Raw genomic sequence first — 21,315 nt, forward strand, 5'->3', positions numbered from 1 at the left:
CATCTAGTCTGCGCTTACATAGTCAGAGCAGAAGGAGTGGAGTCTGTCTCCTAGAAACGTGACAAGCAAATCTTTACCCGATTTTTTAAAAAAATAGATGTATTTTGTGTTTATATTTGGTGGGTCCCCCCCATGAACCATGGACCTTGCCGTTGGTGGGGAGGCTTGCGTGCCTCAGCGATACAGATGGCCGTACCGTAGGTGCAACCACAACGGAGGGGTATCTGTTGAGAGCCCAGACGAACATGTGGTTCCTGAAGAGGGGCAGCAGCCTTTTCAGTAGTTGCAGGTGCAACAGTCTGGATGATTGACTGATCTGGCCTTACAACATTAACCAAAACGGCCTTGCTGTGCCGGTACTGCGAACGGCTGAAAGCAAGGGGAAACTACAGCCGTAATTTTTCCCGAGGACATGCAGCTTTACTGTATGATTAAATGATGATGGCGTCCTCTTGGGTAAAATATTCCGGAGGTAAAATAGTCCCCCATTCGGATCTCCGGGCGGGGACTACTCAAGAGGATGTCGTTATCAGGAGAAAGAAAACTGGCGTTCTACGGATCGGAGCGTGGAATGTCAGATTCCTTAATCGGGCAGGTAGGTTAGAAAATTTAAAAAGGGAAATGGATAGGTTAAAGTTAGATATAGTGGGAATGAGTGAAGTTCGGTGGCAGGAGGAACAAGACTTCTGGTCAGGTGACTACAGGGTTATAAACACAAAATCAAATAGGGGTAATGCAGGAGTAGGTTTAATAATGAATAGGAAAATAGGAATGCGGGTAAGCTACTACAAACAGCATAGTGAACGCATTATTGTGTCCAAGATAGATACGAAGCCCACACCTATTACAGTAGTACAAGTTTATATGCCAACTAGCTCTGCAGATGACGAAGAAATTGAAGAAATGTACGATGAAATAAAAGAAATTATTCAGATAGTGAAGGGAGACGAAAATTTAATAGTAATGGGTGACTGGAATTCGAATGTAGGAAAAGGGAGAGAAGGAAACATAGTAGGTGAATATGGATTGGGGCTAAGAAATGAAAGAGGAAGCCGCCTAGTAGAATTTTGCACAGAGCACAACTTAATCATAGCTAACACTTGGTTTAAGAATCATGAAAGAAGGTTGTATACATGGAAGAACCCTGGAGATACTAAAAGGTATCAGATAGATTATATAATGGTAAGACAGAGATTTAGGAACCAGGTTTTAAGTTGTAAGACATTTCCAGTGGCAGATGTGGACTCTGACCACAATCTATTGGTTATGACCTGTAGATTAAAACTGAAGAACCTGCAAAAATGTGGGAAATTAAGGAGATGGGACCAAGATAAACTGAAAGAACCAGAGGTTGTACAGAGTTTCAGGGAGAGCATAAGGGAACAATTGACAGGAATGGGGGAAAGAAATACAGTAGAAGAAGAACGGGTAGCTCTGAGGGATGATGTAGTGAAGGCAGCAGAGGATAAAGTAGGTAAAAAGACGAGGGCTGCTAGAAATCCTTGGGTAACAGAAGAAATATTGAATTTAATTGATGAAAGGAGAAAATATAAAAATGCAGTAAATGAAGCAGGCAAAAAGGAATACAAACGTCTCAAAAATGAGATCGACAGGAAGTGCAATATGGCTAAACAGGGATGGATAGAGGACAAATGTAAGGATGTAGAGGCTTATCTCACTAGGGGTACAGGAAAATTACAGAGACCTTTGGAGAGAGGAGAACCACGTGTATGAATATCAAGAGCTCAGATGGAAACCCAGTTCTAAGCAAAGAAGGGAAGGCAGAAAGGTGGAAGGAGTATATAGAGGGTCTATACAAGGGCGATGTACTTGAGGGCAATGTTATAGAAATGGAAGAGGATGTTGATGAAGATGAAATGGAAGATATCATACTGCGTGAAGTCATACTGCGTGAAGAGTTTGATAGAGCACTGAAAGACCTAAGTCGAAACAAGGCCCCGGGAGTTGGCAACATTCCATTAGAACTACTGACAGCCTTAGGAGAGCCAGTCCTGACAAAACTCTACCATCTGGTGAGCAAAATGTATGAGTCCGGCGAAATACCCTCCGACTTCAAGAAGAATATAATAATTCCAATCCCAAAGAAAGCAGGTGCTGACAGATGTGAAAATTACCGAACTATCAGTTTAATAAGTCACAGCTGCAAAATACTATCGCGAATTCTTTACAGACGAATGGAAAAACTGGTAGATGCGGACCTCGGGGAGGATCAGTTTGGATTTCGTAGAAATGTTGGAACACGTGAGGCAATACTGACCTTACGACTTATCTTAGAAGAAAGATTAAGAAAAGCCAAACCTACGTTTGTAGCATTTGTAGACTTAGAGAAAGCTTTTGACAATGTTGATTGGAATACTCTTTTTTAGATTCTAAAGGTGGCAGGGGTAAAATACAGGGAGCGAAAGGCTATTTACAATTTGTACAGAAACCAGATGGCAGTCATAAGAGTCGAGGGGCATGAAAGGGAAGCAGTGGTTGGGAAAGGAGTGAGACAGTGTTGTAGCCTCTTCCCGATGTTATTCAATCTGTAGCTGTAAAGGAAACAAAAGAAAAATTTGGAGTAGGTATTAAAATTCATGGAGAAGAAGTAAAAACTTTGAGGTTCGCCGATGACATTGTAATTCTGCCAGAGACGGCAAAGGACTTGGAAGAGCAGTTGAACGGAATGGACAGTGATTTGAAAGGAGGATATAAGATGAACATCAACAAAAGCAAAACGAGGATAATGGAATGTAGCCAAATTAAATCGGGTGATTCTGAGGGAATTAGATTAGGAAATGAGACACTTAAAGTAGTAAAGGAGTTTTGCTATTTAGGAAGTAAAATAACTGATGATGGTCGAAGTAGAGAGGATATAAAATGTAGACTGGCAATGGCAAGAAAAGCGTTTCTGAAGAAGAGAAATTTGTTAACATCGAATATAGATTTATGTACCAGGAAGTCGTTTCTGAAAGTATTTGTTTGGAGTGTAGCCATGTATGGAAGTGAAACATGGACGATAACTAGTTTGGACAAGAAGAGAATAGAAGCTTTCGAAATGTGGTGCTACAGAAGAATACTGAAGATAATGTGGATAGATCACGTAACTAATGAGGAGGTATTGAATAGGATTGGGGAGAAGAGAAGTTTGTGGCACAACTTGACTAGAAGAAGGGATCGGTTGGTAGGAGATGTTTTGAGGCATCAAGGGATCACAAATTTAGCATTGGAGGGCAGCGTGGAGGGTAAAAATCGTAGAGGGAGACCGAGAGATGAGTACACTAAGCAGATTCAGAAGGATGTAGGTCGCAGTAGGTACTGGGAGATGAAGCAGCTTGCACAGGATAGAGTAGCATGGAGAGCTGCATCAAACCAGTCTCAGGACTGAAGACAACAACAACATTTGGTGGGTTTGGATGTCACGGTATTCTGTCTAGCTACAACACCTTTGTGTTCAGTAGTCTCTGTATCTGCCATGATGCTCTCTATTTAGTCAGGATTATTTGTTGCTAAGAGGTCAAGTATGTTATTGCAACCATGTACACTTCGAGTGGGCTCCTAAAACAATTGTTCAAAATAATTTTCTGAGAAAGCATTCAGTACGAGTCCGGGCGTCGTTTTATGCCTACCACCGACTTTTTCGACAACATAACGAGGATAAATTGAATTCATCACAACTATAATTATATTAGTGGCGTACCTGTTTGTAATGAGACTCAAGGTTTCTTTGAACTGTTAAGCAACTGAGTCATCTGAGTTGGGGAGTCGATAAAAGGAACCAATTTTTAATGTATTCCGGCTGTCAAGTATAACCTTTGATCCAGCGGCCTTGGCGCAGTAGTAACACCGGTTCCCGTCAGATCACCGAAGATAAGCGCTGTCGGGCTGGGCTAGCATGTGGATGGGTTACCATACCGCGTGGCAAGCGAGGTGCACTCAGCCCTTGCGAGGCAAACTGAGGAGCTACTTGTCTGAGAAGTAGCGGCTACGGCCTCTTAATCTGGCATACGGCCGGGAGAGCGATGTGCTGACCAAGTACTCCTCTACGTCTACATCCAGTGACGCCTATGGGCTGTGGATGACATGGCGGCTGGTCGGTACCGCTGGACCTTCCAAGGCCTGTTCGGACGGAGTTAAGTTTTCAGTATAACCTCTGTCCATATTAACCTGCTTCAACTTCACTACGAGCTGAACTACTTCTGATAGGAATAAAAACTCCACCACCAACTGTATTTAATCTGTTCTTTCTGCACACGGCTAGATCCTTGGTAAAAGATTCGTGTGAACATATTTCTGGCCTTAGCCAGATTTCCTTATCTATAACGATTTGAGATTCAGTGCTTTCTATTAGTGCTTTTAGCTCTGGTTCTTTCCCAACATAGATAGGACAGTTCACAACTACAATATTGATTGTTGCTATGTGTAACCTCTACCAGTGTTTGTCCTGCACGCTTTGAAACTGAGGCACTTTCTGGACTTTCCCAAGACCTTCTACCCGAAAAGACTGACCAGTACCCGTCACAAGGTCCCCACTCTCCTTGTAGCCACTTCCTGTGTGTAGTCGAACCCTGACCTATTTGGAGGAAGCCATATACCCATCATCCCGTGGTACAAGTCGAGGAATCTGCTGCAATACACAAGGACACAAAAGTGCCTGAGCCTCTGATTCAGACTCTCCACTCGGCTCTGTACCACTGTCGGTTCTGTCGACGACGCTGCAGATGGTGATCTCTGCCTTCATCTACCAAGCAAGACTGGCAGTCTTTAACACTTCAGCTAGCCTCCCGAAACCAGAGAGAATCTTTTCCAGTCGGGAGCGACACCTGTATAAACTACCACTTGCAATGGGATTCACCTTGTGCTCTTCATGGTACCCAGGAGCACTCATTCCACATTTGGAATGACTCCTCCCGGTATGCACGCATACTGCATATTGGATTCCTTCCCTTCCTTCAGAGCCACATCGCTAAGCGGCCCCTCTATGCAGATAACATATGAGCTCCCAACTAACAGTAATCCCATCCTCTATGAAGCCCAGACCTTATGTGCCTAGAGGCTGCCTCTGGAATAAGGCGATCTAATTCATTTGGCTTAGGGACTTTCTCAGCCGCAGACAGCTTCCGAAACCTGCTCATTAGACGGATCAGGGAGGCTCCCCCCTGGGAAATCTTTCACTGCCAGCCACATCTTGAAACGACCTCCCACTCGACCATGGGTGGGAGGTCAATCTCAGTGCTGGCAGTACCTGGGGCGGCCACGTAGTTGAAATTGTAATAGCATGAAAAGCTTATACAGGGTGAGTCACCTAACGTTACCGCTGGATATATTTCGTAAACCACATCAAATACTGACGAACCGATTCCACAGAGCGAACGTGAGGAGAGGGGCTAGTGTAACTGTTTAATACAAACCATACAAAAATGCACGGAAGTATGTTTTTTTAACACAAACCTACGTCTTTTTAAATGGAATCACGTTAGTTTTGTTAGCACATCTGAACATATAAACAAATACGTAATCAGTGCCGTTTGTTGCATTGTAAAATGTTAATTACATCCGGAGATATTGTAACCTAAAGTTGACGCTTGAAACCTCCGACGTTCAGTTGCGTGTTGTAACAAACACGGGCCACGGTCGGCGAGCAGCATCTGCAGGACATGTTTACGATGACGACCGTGTTTACGAGAGTAGCTGTCGCAGTGTCCGCATGTAGTGCTTGCTGCTATTGTTAATCTGCATTCGTCTCCGCACGCAGACCAACTGTAGTACACCGTGTTACCAGACATTGATAGTGTAGTGTTGTAGGAACTGTGACCATGGTGTATTCGAACTCTGAAAAGGCGGAGATGATACTCATCTATGGCGAGTGTCGACGAAATGCAGCTGAAGCCTGCAGGGTGTATGCAGAACGGTACCCGGACAGAGACCATCCAACGTGCCGCACATTGCAAAACATCTATTCTATCGCCAACTGTATGCAACAGGTATGGTCGTAGCGCGCAAACGGGTCCGTAACAGGCCCGTCACAGGAGAAGCGGGTGCAGTTGGTGTGCTAGCTGCTGTTGCCATGAACCCACACATGAGTACACGGGACATTGCGAGAGCCGGTGGGCTGAGTCAAAGTAGTGTCATGAGCATACTGCATCGTCACCGCTTTCACCCGTTTCATGTGTTGCTACATCAGCAATTACATGGTGATGACTTTAATCATCGAGTGCAATTCTGTCAATGGACATTAACAGAGAATGCGTTGCAGGTCTATCTGTTTACCAATGAAGCGGGTTTCCCAAACCACGGGGCAGTGAATCTACCCAACATGCATTACTGGTCCGTGGACAATCACTGACTCAGACAGGTGGATCGACAGTGACCGTGGACTGTAAATGTATGGTGCGGAATCATTGGCGACCACCTCATTGGTCCTCACTTCATTGCAGGGGCCCAAACAGCTACAACATACATCGCGTTTCTACAGAATGATATGCCAACGTTGCTCGAAAATGTCCCACTGGAAACGCGTCGACGTATGTGGTAGCCGGCTGCGGTGGTCTAGCGGTTCTAGGCGCGCAGTCCGGAACCGTGCGACTCCTACGGTCGCAGGTTCGAATCCTACCTCGGGCATGGATGTGTGTGATGTCCTTAGGTTAGTTAGGTTTAAGTAGTTCTAAGTTCTAGGGGACTAATGACCACAGCAGTTGAGTCGCATAGTGCTCAGAGCCATTTGAGCCATTTCGTATGTCGTATCAGCATGATGGTGCACCTGCACATTCCGCAATTAACACTAGGCTGACCCCGTGACAGGATGTTCGACGGGCGTTTCATAGGACGTGGAGGACTCATAAATTGGCCAGCCCGTTCTCCTGATCTTACACCTCTGGACTTCTTTGTGTGGGGTGCGTTAAAGGAGAATATGTACCGTGATGTGCCTACAACCCCAGAGGATAAGAAACAACGTATTGTGGCAGTCTGCAGCGACATTCCACCAGATGTACTGCGGTGTGTACGACATTCAATACTCCAGAGATTGCAATTGTGTGCAACAAATGATGGCCACCACATGGAACATCTATTGGCCTGACATGTCGGGATACGCTCTATTCCACTCCGTAATGGAAAACGGAAACCACGTGTGTACGTGTACCTCACCCCTCATAGTAATGTAAATGTGCCTCAGTGAAAAAGACCAATAAAAAGGTGTTAGCATGTGGACGTAATGTGCTGTCCCAGTCTCTTCTGTTCCTAAGGTCCATCACCGTTCCCTTTGGATCCCTACGTAATTCGGTGCTCTCCGATTCACACAATCGAACAGCGGAGGAGTGGTACTCAAGCGTCAACTATGGGTTACAATATCTCTGGATGTAATTAACATTTCACAATGCAACAAACGGCACTGATTACGTATTTGTTTATATGTTCAGATGTGCTAACAAAACTAACGGAGTTCCATTTAAAAAAACGTAGGTTTGTGTTCAAAAACATACTTCCGTGCATTTCTTATGGTTTGTATTAACCAATTACACTAGCCCCTCTCCTCACGTTCGGTCTGTGGAATCGATTCGTCAGTATTTGATGCGGTTTACGAAATATATCCAGCGGTACTGTTAGATGACTCACCCTGTATAAAGCTAATATGAGTAAAATTAGCCCTGCAAATAAGGTCCTCTGATAAAGTTTTTGGCTTTTCAACAAACTAAGTTTGCTGTTTCCTCCATCGGCCCTACCTGGTAATAGTCCCGCACTGAGAAGCAGTTCTCAAGTATTGTAAGCTATCTCCTACATGGGTTCATGGCGTTCCCTGAGGATTCTACCAATGAGTCTCTATGTGGTATGGTTAGCTTTACTTTAAATCGCTCCATAAGCATACTTCCAGGATGTGTGATTGTTCGACTATCGTGTCATCAAACTGTAGCCGGCCGCGGTGGTCTCGCGGTTCTAGGCGCGCAGTCCGGAACCGTGCGACTGCTACGGTCGCAGGTTCAAATCCTGCTTCGGGCATGGATGTGTGTGATGTTCTTAGGTTAGTTAGATTTAAGTAGTTCTAAGTTCTAGGGGACTAATGACCACAGCAGTTGAGTCCCACAGTGCTCAGAGCCATTTGAACCATTAAACTGTAATGGGTCTTTCCTCCTATTTATACCTAATAACTTACATTTGTATGCAACGAGGAACATCACCAGTTCGTGCACCAAGCATCGACCCATTGCAGGTCTTCCTGTATTTGTGACTTCTCTACACACAGCACCATTCTCGAACAGCCTCATGAAGCTTACGACATTATCCACTGCTAGGTCATTTGTATATAAAGGTATTCTAATTACCCATCAAGATTGGTAATCCGAGAAATGTTATTATCTAGAATCACAAATCGCCTTCAGTGTAGAAAATGAAGGCGTATCAAGAAAATTCAATGATGCTTTTGAGCCAGCCAGTTTGGCCGAGCGGTTCCTAGGCACTTCAGTCCGGAACAACGCGGCTGCTACGGTCGCAGGTTAGAATCCTGCATCGGTCTTGTATGTGTGTGACATCCTAAGGTTAGTTAGGTTTAAGTAGTTCTAAGACTAGGGGACTGATGACCTCAAATGTTAAGTCCCACAGTGCTTAGAGCCGTTGGAACCATTTGATGCTTTTGAAAGATAACAGTTCTGAGTAATCTCTTTCCTTAAAAAGCGATCCTTGTTTATTGTTTGCAAACCAGTTACACATGTTAGATTTTTACGAGATGGCTCATTCCCGTATTACTTTTTATCGGCTGTCTTTTGTGATATAATTATCTACGAAAATCGGAACCCAGTAAGGTTGCTTCGAGAAGATACTTCTACACTAATCAATGTTGCTGACTATTGGTGGTCATACGTATACGACCTTTTTAAAAATTGGCGACAGTGAAGTGTTCTTTTTTATGTACAGAAGTGAACTAACAATAGTGTACTTTTTATCATTTCAGATTCTTCGTAATGCAGGTTTTTGTGAAGACGCTAAATGGAAGAACCATTACACTTGATCTGAGTGATTCAGACACGATAGAAGGTGTGAAAACAAAGATCCAGTACAAGGATAGTGTGCCTCTTGATCAACTGAGGCTGCTGTTTGGGGGACGAGAACTGGAGGAAGGTTCTACATTGTCGGACTATAATATTCAGAATGGTATGTTTCCGTTACTATAAATATTTGGCCGTTTCCAAATTGCTTTCTGTTGTCATTTATGTTATCGATGTGCAATAGAATGTGGTTTTTAAATAACCCTTTTTGCAGAAACATTTTCCTTTATGCATAGGTCCACAGCCATGACACAGTTATAAAATTAAATCATTTTTCCTGCAAGACAGCGTTTACTCACCAAAAAAGTACTTATGTTTTTTGATCCGCCAATTTCTGCTACTGTGTGATTTCCAATTGAATGCTAGGACCATAGCCACAACGTAACAGTATGTTATTATGTTGCTCCTCCTGAGAACAGGATTAATAAATTTTTATTGAGTAAAAACAATCTTACGATAAAATAGTTTCTTTCAATGTTTAACCTTAGATCTGAGGGTAGAAGTTGTTGCTGAGCACTGTGACGTTAATCCTGCGTCTGGTTAAACCAGTGTGTGATTTGTAGGGGGAAGATGGATGGGTGAACCTCCCTCTCCGCCTCTGTATCAGACCATCCCATACCCTGACTGTAAATTACCCATCCCAACCACGGAATTTGTATTCCTCTCACTGGATGTGTAAAAATACATTTTTGATTTAAATTTGTGGAACCATGCAACGAAAGTCTTAATACGCTATTAGTATTTTAACATGAACGTGTGTGCTCATTAATTTTGGAAAAATCGTTATGTATTTGGACATTTCAAAACATTTCAGATTGAATCTTCGTTCTCGTGGTGCCGTTGCTGCTTTAATCTAAGCTCCGACATAAGTCGGAGGCAAGTAGCTACGAGGCAAGTAGCTACGAGGCAAGTAGCATTATTAGTAAAAGTTGAATGCGTGCAGGCTTGTAAGGACTACAAAATTCCAACATGTCTTTCAAACGAAGCAAAATTTCATTATTCCTCAAGAGCAGAACATTATCGAAAACGTCTGCCGACTGCAGATGTTGACACGATACTAGCATTGGTGCTAAAGTTTTAAAACAGACAGTGAATCTAAAAAAAAAAAGAAAAAACATAATGATAATGCTGGCCAGTCCTGGATCCACGATATTTCTGAACCAGGGCAAAAAACCCTCGAGTGTTTGAAATAGGATGGTAAAAAATTAAAAGAAAACATTTTTCGGTAATAAGTTCATTTTGTAGCACATGTTTCTGAGACGTTTGATACATAAAACATATATGTTTGAGGAAATGTAAGACATGTTATTTATTTAAGCATGCCAAAGTGCAGTGTCACACCTCTTCACACAGCATTGTTCTATCACACGTCATTGTATTTCGCTCTGAGGAATTCAAACAAGCATATTTTGTAATGAAAGCTATCAAACCAATATTCAGGACAGTGGAAATTAAAATGTCCTGTGATGCCTTTGCTGCTTCCAGTCAGCCTGTTTGACTGTAGGCTACAACTAGCCCGTAGAAATGTAGCCTTCTGGCCAAAATTTTCTGCCAAAATTTCATTTTATTGGATACACCGAGAAGATAATATGTAATCTTTCTTACATGTTATACCTGTTAGCCGTTTTTTCACTCTGGTAGTCTGAATCTACGGATTCCGCTAATAATTCTAACAAGGCCGATCATTCGCACATCCAGTCAACCATTTAAACAAAAAGCGACCTGCATTCACCCTTTTGGGTTTATTGGGCTCATCTCGTATAGACTCATCCCCTTTTGTCTGCGGGAAAGTTTTTTATTTCTACATGTGACAGGGATTCCCCTAGCAGAGAAATCACATACACTATGCATGCTTTCAAAAATTGACTCATGATTCGTTCAGAAATCAACTTAGAATATGTTAAAAATGTTCAGAAACCAACAGGGATGAGTTTTAAGATCATATGAATAATCGATAGACCAACGCACGCTGGGTGCTAGGCGCTCTGTGAAACAAGTTTGTTTCAAGAATGCGAAATTGGCGACCCCTGTAATTACCGCCTGAGGCAGAAACCCCCCCCCCCCTCCCTAGAGCAGGACCTAGTGTTAACAAAGAAAAATATAGTGAATCTTCACAGACTAAAAACTATACGAAGTCTACAAGGTAGAAATGGGACTAACAATTGGCTTAAAATTATAGTGAGAAAATTCTGTTTCTTTATTACATTTTCAAAACTGTCAAAAGACTAAGCCGCAGATGTCTGCAAATGGCAAAAACTTGGTAATATGCACAGTGTGTTCATAAGTTTGTGAACTCAAGGTGAAAAGCAAGGGACGTTTGTGTATCGATTAGTTGGTGTTTCTGCTAATTGTACCAAAAAAATAAATTATAAAATCGGTGCTCATACGAAGTGCAACTCACCCATGAAATGCATAGAAATTATACGTAGCAAAGAAAGACAAAGTTTAGAAAAATGCATGAGTGAAAGTGAAAATTTGTGGAGAAAGCAACATCAAGAAAAAGGAATCACAGCTGCTTTGTTGTTGAAATCTGCATATATAATAGCTAAACAGAAATAATCATTCAAATCATATCTCACAGTAATCAAGCTACAAAAGTTTAATGATTTATCAAACGGTAATATGCTTCAATCTAACAATGCATGACGAAATATCTTATGTTTATAGGAGAAGAAATGAGAAACAATCTCACTCATTTACTTAGTCGTAGTAGTAGCTTTATTCATCAGTAGATCTCTTTTTACAAGGATATAGGACATGTCGAAGTATTTACAAGCTTATATCATTTTAAAATAAGCTAATCCATATAAACATACATTTACAGACTCCTAGTTAGAGACAATCATTAGATTTACTCCTGGTATACAATATCTTTTTTGTACAAATAACTTATTAAATTATGTAATGCCACACTGTTCACTCATATCTCACTATCAGTCACTGCACACACTATATACACATTGTTTTATAACCCTTCACTCACTACACACACAACACATACTGGTAATCTAAGGGCATAACATGCTGATGACATTCTGTTCGCAAGTACCTTTGTGTGTTCACGCCACTTCAGCTGAGAATCAATATTGATTCCTAGAAATTTTGCATATGTTACACAATCTATAGAGGTGCCATCTACATTTAATTTAACATTGTCATTTCCCCTCTTCAAACTGAAATTCATGGCATTAGTTTTCTTTACGTTCAATGTCATTTTATTGCTTATTGACCAATCGTAAACTTCCTTGAGAGCTTCATTTACTTTCTCTGCAAGGAATTCTCTTGTTTTCTCAGTGAATAAAATACTGCTGCCATCAACGAAGAGAATTTTTTCACCATGAGAGACTTCTTGCTAAGGTTCCATATGGTACTTTGGTGCCGGACAAGCTGTTTACTTTGTCTACAAGAAGAAAGAAGAAGCTCAATTCTGACGAGTATCTTTTTATATGGGCCTACTGGGGAAGTCATTGATGTATATCAGGAATAGTATTGGTCATAATATACTACCTTGCGTAACCCCTGTATTAATATGTTTTACTAAATGTTTAGATCTATTTGAAGTATGTGTTATCTCTTTGTACCCTGTCTGCTAGGTACAATTGAAACAAGTCGTTAGCTACCCCACTTATTCGTAATGCTTCCAATTTATTTGATAGAATCGTGTGGCCTTAGAGAGATTCAAAACTATGCGTGTGACACACACACATCTTTGTCAAGAGCATTAAGTACATCTTTTGTGAATTCTACTATGGCTAACTCCATATTTTTGCCACTTCAGAAACCAAGCTGTGATTTGCTTAAAAGATTGTATTTATTCAGGTAATTCATTAATCTGTCTTTCATATTTGTTCTATTATTTTTAAGAATGGTGACAGCAGGGAAATGGGCCAATAATTTTCTACATTTTCTGCATTAACTTTCTTAGGCAAAGATACAACTCTTCCCTGTTTTAACTGCTCTGGAAATGTCCCTGATGTGTAGGATTCATTTATTACATTTGTTAAGGGGCCTTGTATAATCTCTATGCATTGTTTCAGTAGACACTTTGGTACTTCATCTAAGCCTACTGACTTTTTGTTTTTTAGTTTTTACTATCAGGTACAGACATTAGTATCATGATGGAGGAAAGTGGAATGATTTCCAATAAAACCTATTTAAAAATACAGGGTGGTTCAAAAAGAGAGAACCAATTTCAATTCTTTATTATTGACAATCTGTGAAAGACGGAAACACATTACGTGTGTCACTGGATAGAGGAAGGTTCAAAGTCTTATGTTCTCACAGACATTATACTATACACGCTTCAAATGCATTGCTCGAGAAACATCAAACCGCTAGCCCATTTCAATCTACACACGTCTCAACAGGTTCCTGTTTATTGAATCAACAGCTTCAAACGATTCGATTTCTCAGAACCAGGAACAGAGTAGCTGTCTCAGGTGGGACAAAGACTTTGTCTTGTATATACACCTATAGAAAAATTGCAAGATGTGCGTTCTGGTAACCCAGAGTCCAAAAGCAATGAACAAGGTCTTGTTGTCCACCTCTTCCATTCCAACGATGTGGGGCGGTTTTGTTAAGATAACACCACACCTTAAGGTGAAACTGAAGTGGGATGCCATCATGCATGGTGAGGTGCCATCATGCATAAAAGTGTAATCATTGGAATCTTTGTCCAGTTGAGGTAACAACAAATTTTGCAGCACATCTGAAAAGTATGACATTCCTGTCACAGTTTTCCCCACAAAAGAGGAAGGTCCATAAACATTGTGAACAGAAACGGCACATAACACACTCAGTATCGGTGACTCTTTAATGATCGACGACGGCATCAGGATACTGTGACCCCGAAATTCTTACATTATGGGTGTTTACTTTACCCGATAGATGAAACGCCGATTCGTCCGAAATGATGAGTCGTCCGGAAAAAGTATCCTCTGCCATATCCTGGAGAACTGGAATGGAAGATTCGTACCTTCTGTTATGCTCGCCGGGACGCAGTTACTGCAGTAACTACAACTTGTGTAGGACTTCATAAGCACCGTTATTTAAGGAACTCCAAGTTCCTGGCCTACCAGTCTTCTGGAATTTTGAGGGCTCCGTGTGAACGCATCTCGGATGCACTCGACATTTTCATCAGACGTGTTTGGCCGACCAGTGCTCTTCCCTCTGTCTATGCAACAAACTTCCAAGAACGTTTTGTGCCAGTCATATATCTGCCTGTGCAGAGGGGGCTTCTCGCTGAAACGACTGCATATCTAGTGATATGCGCAATATGTTTCTTTCTTTTATAGGTGGTCGTAAAAAACATCTGAAAACTGTTCTCTCTTTTTGAATCACCGTTTATATGTATGTCTGTTCTCGAGAGAGTTATTTGCAATTATTTTTTCTCTACATTACTGAATTAGAAATTTGATTAGATAAAGGTATTTTCAGTACGCTGTTAATAATTCTCGAAAAGTATAACATTAAACCATCTTGTACTATCGCAACAGATCGTGCATCAACAAGCTTGCATCTTACAAATGTGTTATTGCTCTTCTGCGTTATTATTTATTTATACAAGGACTTAATTGTAGTGCAATGTTCTTGATTTCTCAAAGCAAAACAAGAAACTGACGTGTATGCAAAAGCTTTTGAAACACGAAAACAATTTCTCGCCACGAATTGTTGGCATTAGTTGATCCCGAATACCACAGACACCGAAAGATTTGCGTAGGCAGAACATCGAAGGGGGCGCCACACCAACAGGGAGCAGACCCAGCGAAATTTACGACCAGTGTTCGAAAACAAACGATTAACAGCTATAACTGGTCCTGTAGCTCGTCGCTCAAAAACTTACTTGCGGAGGATTCGTGGGCTCAATAAATGTGTCTTTGTAGAAGAGTGATTGTTCTTTACCAAAAAATTACGCACAAGGGCCGAACCATATCTATTTAAAGTCATATCAACATATGACAGCTAATTTGTTAACAATACATAATGCATCAATTCGTGCTTCATAGATGGCAGTATTACATAAACGATGTAACGTCTTTGATTGCAATAAAGGACAATGAATATAATGAATATCACAAATTATGTTCCTTTAAACCTATGTTATAAACCGACGTCTTTATAATTGCATTCTTCCTAATACAAACGTTCAAATCCATGTCCGCCTTGTTGGGGGCATTGATGTAAGAAGCGCCTCTCAGTATTAGCATGGACACCTCTTAACATTTCTGCAGATACTGAAATGCAAGCATGATGTATTCTTCCTTTGAACACATGTGAATTTTCCGGTTCTGTTTCGTAAATGCTGGTTTTGATATAGCCCCATAAGAAAAAATCCAAGGGTGTTAAATCAGGCGATCTCTATGGCCATCGAATAAAACATCACGACTTATCCACCGTTTGGGTTATACATTGTTGAGATATTCCTCAAGCCCTCTTCAATAATGGTGTGCCGCACGATCGTGCTGAAACCACTGCCTCACAGGTAGCTGAAGTGGGATGCCTTGTACGAGATGCCGAAGATTAAGCTCATTCTGTAGGAGTTGCAAATACAGCCAGTTAGTCTGGGAGCCAAATAAGCTGGTTTCCTAGAATGCCGCTCCATATGTTGATACCCCACTGCGCTTGCATGTGATGTGGCCAAAACCGCCGAGTATTTGCAGGAGCCCAGTAATGTACGAGGGCTGTTCAGAAAGTAAGGAACGATCGCTCTCGAAATGGAAAATACTGTGAAAATCTGATGAAGTGTTGCACAGATGCGTTGGGCACTGTGTCTAGTACGCCTGTCCATCGCATCATGTCGCTGTTTTCAATTCTGAGCTAACAGTGAGAAAGTGAAGATGGCTAGAAATTAGCATCTTCCACCAAGTATGAGGGCCTGGCGAAAGATTTCGCCTGAAGCTAAGCAATCCACACAGCATAACTGTCATGTGGTTCGTTCTGTATGACAATTCTCGGCCGCACCCTGCAGGGGCAATAAAGATGCTCCTGCAGCGTTTTCGATGGGAAGTGTTTGGTCACCTACAATACAGCCCCTAATTGACTACCCCTGAGGTTCATCTCTGCTCAAATGAACCGCTGGCTATGAAGACAATATTTTGACACAGACAACGAGTTGCAGTCCAGAGTAGAAACGAGGGAGTTGAAAAGTTGGTGCAACGCTACCACAGATGTCTGAGATGCCACTGTGTAGAGAAGTAGCTGGAGGGTGTAGCTAACCATTGCAAATAAAACAGTTTTGTTTTGTTTTTCACTGTGGTTTCCAATTCGCGACGTATTGTTCCTTACTTTCTGAATAGCCCTCGTAGATTGTGCGTGTTGACAGTGGCGTCATTGGCGAAATAGCATTCATCTCCCTATTAAATCTGCCTGATGAAACCCGGATTTACGGTTACTTTATTTACGAGACGTCCACAGAAAGACTCCCGATTTTGCAGATCGTTTCCATATAGCTTCTGGTGTAGGTGCGCCTTAAAGGGATGCCATTTTCGTTCCTCCACAATCCTTTGCACCGAAGACCTCAATATCCCTAGGTCCGCTGCAGCTCTTCTTTGTCCTAATTACGATGAGAAATAGGAATTACTGAGCGAGATCTAATGACTTTCATCATATGAATAATAATGACCATAATAGTATTATTATTTCTTTCCTTTCTCAGACGTTATGTCTGGCCGGCCGTGGTGGTCTCGCGGTTCTAGGCACGCAGTCCAGAACCGTGTGACTGCTACGGTCGCAGGTTCGAATCCTGCCTCGGGAATGGATGTGTGTGATGTCCTTAAGTTAGTTAGGTTTAAGTAGTTCTAAGTTCTAGGGGACTGATGACCACAGCAGTTGAGTCCCATAGTGCTCAGAGCCATTTGAACCATTTTTTCGTTATGTCTGGTTAAAAATGGAAAGTGACGCGGACCTTGATCAAGCGTGACTTCCTTTAAACTGTGCGGTATATGTCACATTGCATTTAGGAACTTTCGGGTAATCTAACATGTATCAATAATTACATATTTCTGTAGTTGTATATATACGTTTGGATGTAGCTGTATTGCGTTGATGTACTGGTGGATATTGTGTGGTATGACTCCTGTAGTTGATAGTATAATTGGTACAATGTGAACTTTATCCTGATGCCACATGCCCTTGACTTCCTCAGCCAGTTGAATGTATTTTTCAATTTTTTCTCCTGTTTTCTTCTGTATATTTGGTGTATTGCGTATGGATATTTCGATTAGTTGTGTTAATTTCTTCTTTTTATTGGTGAGTATGATGTCAGGTTTGTTATGTGGTGTTGTTTTATCTGTTATAATGGTTCTGTTCCAGTATAACTTGCATTCATCATTCTCCAGTACATTTTGTGGTGCATACTTGTATGTGGGAACGTGTTGTTTTATTATTATCATTATTATAGGTACAAATAATACTGCATCTAAATGCATTAGCATGATAACACTTTCGTTTATATAGCATTGTACGTCGTACACCTTATTTTCATTTAAGCTATGCTTACTGTGCGTGGGATGTGCTTCAAAATACTCAGTAACATTCCGAACAAAATCGGATGTGTCGCAGATTCGTATTTCCAAGACACATTGTACGTGGAAATCTTCCTCCGTTTTTAAACGCATTTTTGTACGTCTAAAATAATGACGTCGCGTTGGAGAAGGTTGTGCAGACAGCCTTCGGGCTTCAGGTGCATTGCGGTGCGTCTCCCGATAGATCAGTATCACATCGGTGTAGTCTTCGGTGCAGTGCATTGCAGTTGTTACCTGTCTGACTGTAAGACCTGACTCGACCTACAAAACAGACTGCCACGCGACCTTATCAGAACGGAAACAGGAGGAAAATGCACGCAGACGGCGGCACAGCTCGATGGAGGTTCGCCGGTATGCGCATTTCTCCTTAGAACAGCAGTGACGAGGCAACTCTTCTTGCCCACTCTAAAGTACGTGGGAAACGTAGAACTACAGAGTATGGCTTGCGTACGCCACCTGCCATATATACCATCGGGGAGGGGGGGCGTAGTCAGTTAATATAAGGACAAATCACACACAGGGTTAAACCCTCTGACAAACGTAACATAGCATTGCCAAACATCCTGATCTCCATGGGATATCCTGATAGACTGCCGGAAATAAATCGCAACATCAAAAAATAAGTAATGTAGGGTAATGAAATTTCCGGAATAAATTTGTCTAGGTAACGTATTTAAGTGTTAACATAACAAGATCACAGGTTAATGTAAGCGCGAGATAAGCCGCTGCAAATGTGAAATGCTGGTACATTAATAAGCAGTTTGACCGCCAGAATGTTGGATGCAAGCATGCAAATGTGTGTGCGTTGTGTTGTACAGGTACTAGATGTTAGCTTGTGGAACTGAGCTCCACGCCCGTTCCACTTAGTCGGTCAATAAAGGAACGATTAATGCTGTTTGTAGATGGCGCTGGGGTTGTAGCCGATGATGTCCCATACTTGCCCGATTGGAGACAGATCTCGTGATTGAGCAGGCCAAGGCAACATGTCGACAATCTGTAGAGCATGTTAGTTGACAACAGCGGTCTGTGGGCGAACGTCATCGTGTTGAAAAACTCTCCTGGATGCTGCCCAGGAATGGCAGCACAACAGGTCGAATCACCAGATTGACTTACAGGTTTGCAGTTTGTGGAATAACCATGCGAGTGCTCCTACTGTCATACGATATGGCACCCCATAACCATAACCCCAGGTGTAGGTCCAATTTGTCTAGCATGTAGACCGGTTGGTTGCAGGGCTTCTAACGGTATCCTTCTAACACGTGGCCACCACTGGCACTGCGGTAGAACCAGCTTTCATCAGAAAACACAACAGATCTCCACTCTGCCTTCCAATGAGTTCTCGCTTAATCCCACTGAAGGCGCAAATTGCAGTGGTTTCGGGTCAGTCTGGCTCGGATCCGTCCTTAAAGTAACTGATTTGTAACACTTCGTGTGGGGCCAACTGCTGCTCAAATGCAGTACGATGTGACAGAGCCATATGCTGAACAGGATTTTCTTCCCTCTTGGTGCTTCAACGCTGCCGTTCGGGGCCCGGTCTTCTTGCTGCCGTACATTCTCGTAACCACCACTGCCAGCAATCATGAACAGTGGCTACATTCCTGCCACTTGTTCCTGCAATATCGCAGAAGGAACATCGCGCTTCTCGTAGCCCTGCTGCACGACCTCGTTCAAACTCCGTTGATCCATCGTGGATCGTGTATCGGCCCTCAGTGAGGTGTTAATAATGGCGTCTCTGTAGCCTTAAAGGCGTGACTACCATAAACTCACTACGTACAAGGACAAGGACAAAGGCAACATACTTTCATGACCATTGCAGCGTGTATTTAACGGAAATTTGATTTTCACCGCATAGTGGTTCTACTAGCGCCTCTCTTATGTGACTGGCGCGAAATTTGAATAGTCATCATCTTTCGGAAATAGAAATACGTCTACCAACTTTCCTCTATGTCGCAAACTCCTTCTTGATACTGCGATTTTTTTTCCATCGGTGTATTTAGGGGTGTCATTATCGCTCCGTTTAAGCCTTACCGAACATCCACAGGGCGTTACTGGAAAGAGAAGCGGCTCCTTTGTCGTAGCGCTGCGCCGCTTCTGATCCGCCGCTGCAGCCGCGCTATGTTTCGATCCCGTCATAGAGTCTATTAATAGTCCGGGATGTCTCTCTCTTACTTCTCTGACTGAAAAAGAAAATGAAAAACTGCAATTGAAAAGTAAACCCTGGGTGCTACTATTTCTGGAAGGAAGAACAGTTAAGGGTTTTCTCAAAAGGCAGCCAATGTACCCTACCATGTTGCGCCTACAAATGGTAAACATGTAGGTGTTGTCAAGGCAGCTGACTTTGTGCAGAGTTGTTCGAAAAACATTACCTCGATACTGTTTCTGGTCGTATGTGATTCCCACCACAGTCTCATGCTCATTGACGTTTGAGTAAGGCGGGCTGCAAGATGAGATGCCGGCCCGTGTGGTGACGCAGGGGGGCTTACGCCAAATTCCTCACGGCAGCGTGAGTCACGGCGACAATCATCGCAAGTTGGGTCGCAGTTTCAATACGCAGTTTGCTGAGGCTCTGGCAGAGATGGCAACTACTTGTGCTATGTTAATACACTCCTGGAAATTGAAATAAGAACACCATGAATTCATTGTCCCAGGAAGGGGAAACTTTATTGACACATTCCTGGGGTCAGATACATCACATGATCACACTGACAGAACCACAGGCACATAGACACAGGCAACAGAGCATGCACAATGTCGGCACTAGTACAGTGTATATCCACCTTTCGCAGCAATGCAGGCTGCTATTCTCCCATGGAGACGATCGTAAAGATGCTGGATGTAGTCCTGTGGAACGGCTTGCCATGCCATTTCCACCTGGCGCCTCAGTTGGACCAACGTTCGTGCTGGACGTGCAGACCGCGTGAGACGACGCTTCATCCAGTCCCAAACCTGCTCAATGGGGGACAGATCCGGAGATCTTGCTGGCCAGGGTAGTTGACTTACACCTTCTAGAGCACGTTGGGTGGCACGGGATACATGCGGACGTGCATTGTCCTGTTGGAACAGCAAGTTCCCTTGCCGGTCTAGGAATGGTAGAACGATGGGTTCGATGACGGTTTGGATGTACCGTGCACTATTCAGTGTCCCCTCGACGATCACCAGACGTGTACGGCCAGTGTAGGAGATCGCTGCCCACACCATGATGCCGGGTGTTGGCCCTGTGTGCCTCGGTCGTATGCAGTCCTGATTGTGGCGCTCACCTGCACGGCGCCAAACACGCATACGACCATCATTGGCACCAAGGCAGAAGCGACTCTCATCGCTGAAGACGACACGTCTCCATTCGTCCCTCCATTCACGCCTGTCGCGACACCACTGGAGGCGGGCTGCACGATGTTGGGGCGTGAGCGGAAGACGGCCTAACGATGTGCGGGACCGTAGCCCAGCTTCATGGAGACGGTTGCGAATGGTCCTCGCCGATACCCCAGGAGCAACAGTGTCCCTAATTTGCTGGGAAGTGGCGGTGCGGTCCCCTACGGCACTGCGTAGGATCCTACGGTCTTGGCGTGCATCCGTGCGTCGCTGCGGTCCGGTCCCAGGTCGACGGGCACGTGCACCTTCCACCGACCACTGGCGACAATATCGATGTACTGTGGAGACCTCACGCCCCACGTGTAGAGCAATTCGGCGGTACGTCCACCCGGCCTCCCGCATGCCCACTATACGCCCTCACTCAAAGTCCGTCAACTGCACATACG

General features: G+C 43.1%; 1 protein-coding gene across 2 annotated transcripts in view; it reads left to right on the forward strand.

The window, feature by feature from the left end:
• LOC126279078 (ubiquitin-60S ribosomal protein L40-like) overlaps positions 1-21,315 on the forward strand; it is a 65,605-nt gene that overhangs the window by 33,682 nt on the left and 10,608 nt on the right. For both annotated transcript variants that reach the window (XM_049979536.1, XM_049979538.1), the window contains exon 2: positions 8,945-9,144. In XM_049979536.1, the coding sequence (XP_049835493.1) occupies positions 8,945-9,144 (200 nt within the window). The remainder of the gene's footprint in view (positions 1-8,944; positions 9,145-21,315) is intronic.

The sequence above is a fragment of the Schistocerca gregaria genome, chromosome 6 (assembly GCF_023897955.1).
Source record: "Schistocerca gregaria isolate iqSchGreg1 chromosome 6, iqSchGreg1.2, whole genome shotgun sequence".
Taxonomy (NCBI): domain Eukaryota; kingdom Metazoa; phylum Arthropoda; class Insecta; order Orthoptera; family Acrididae; genus Schistocerca; species Schistocerca gregaria.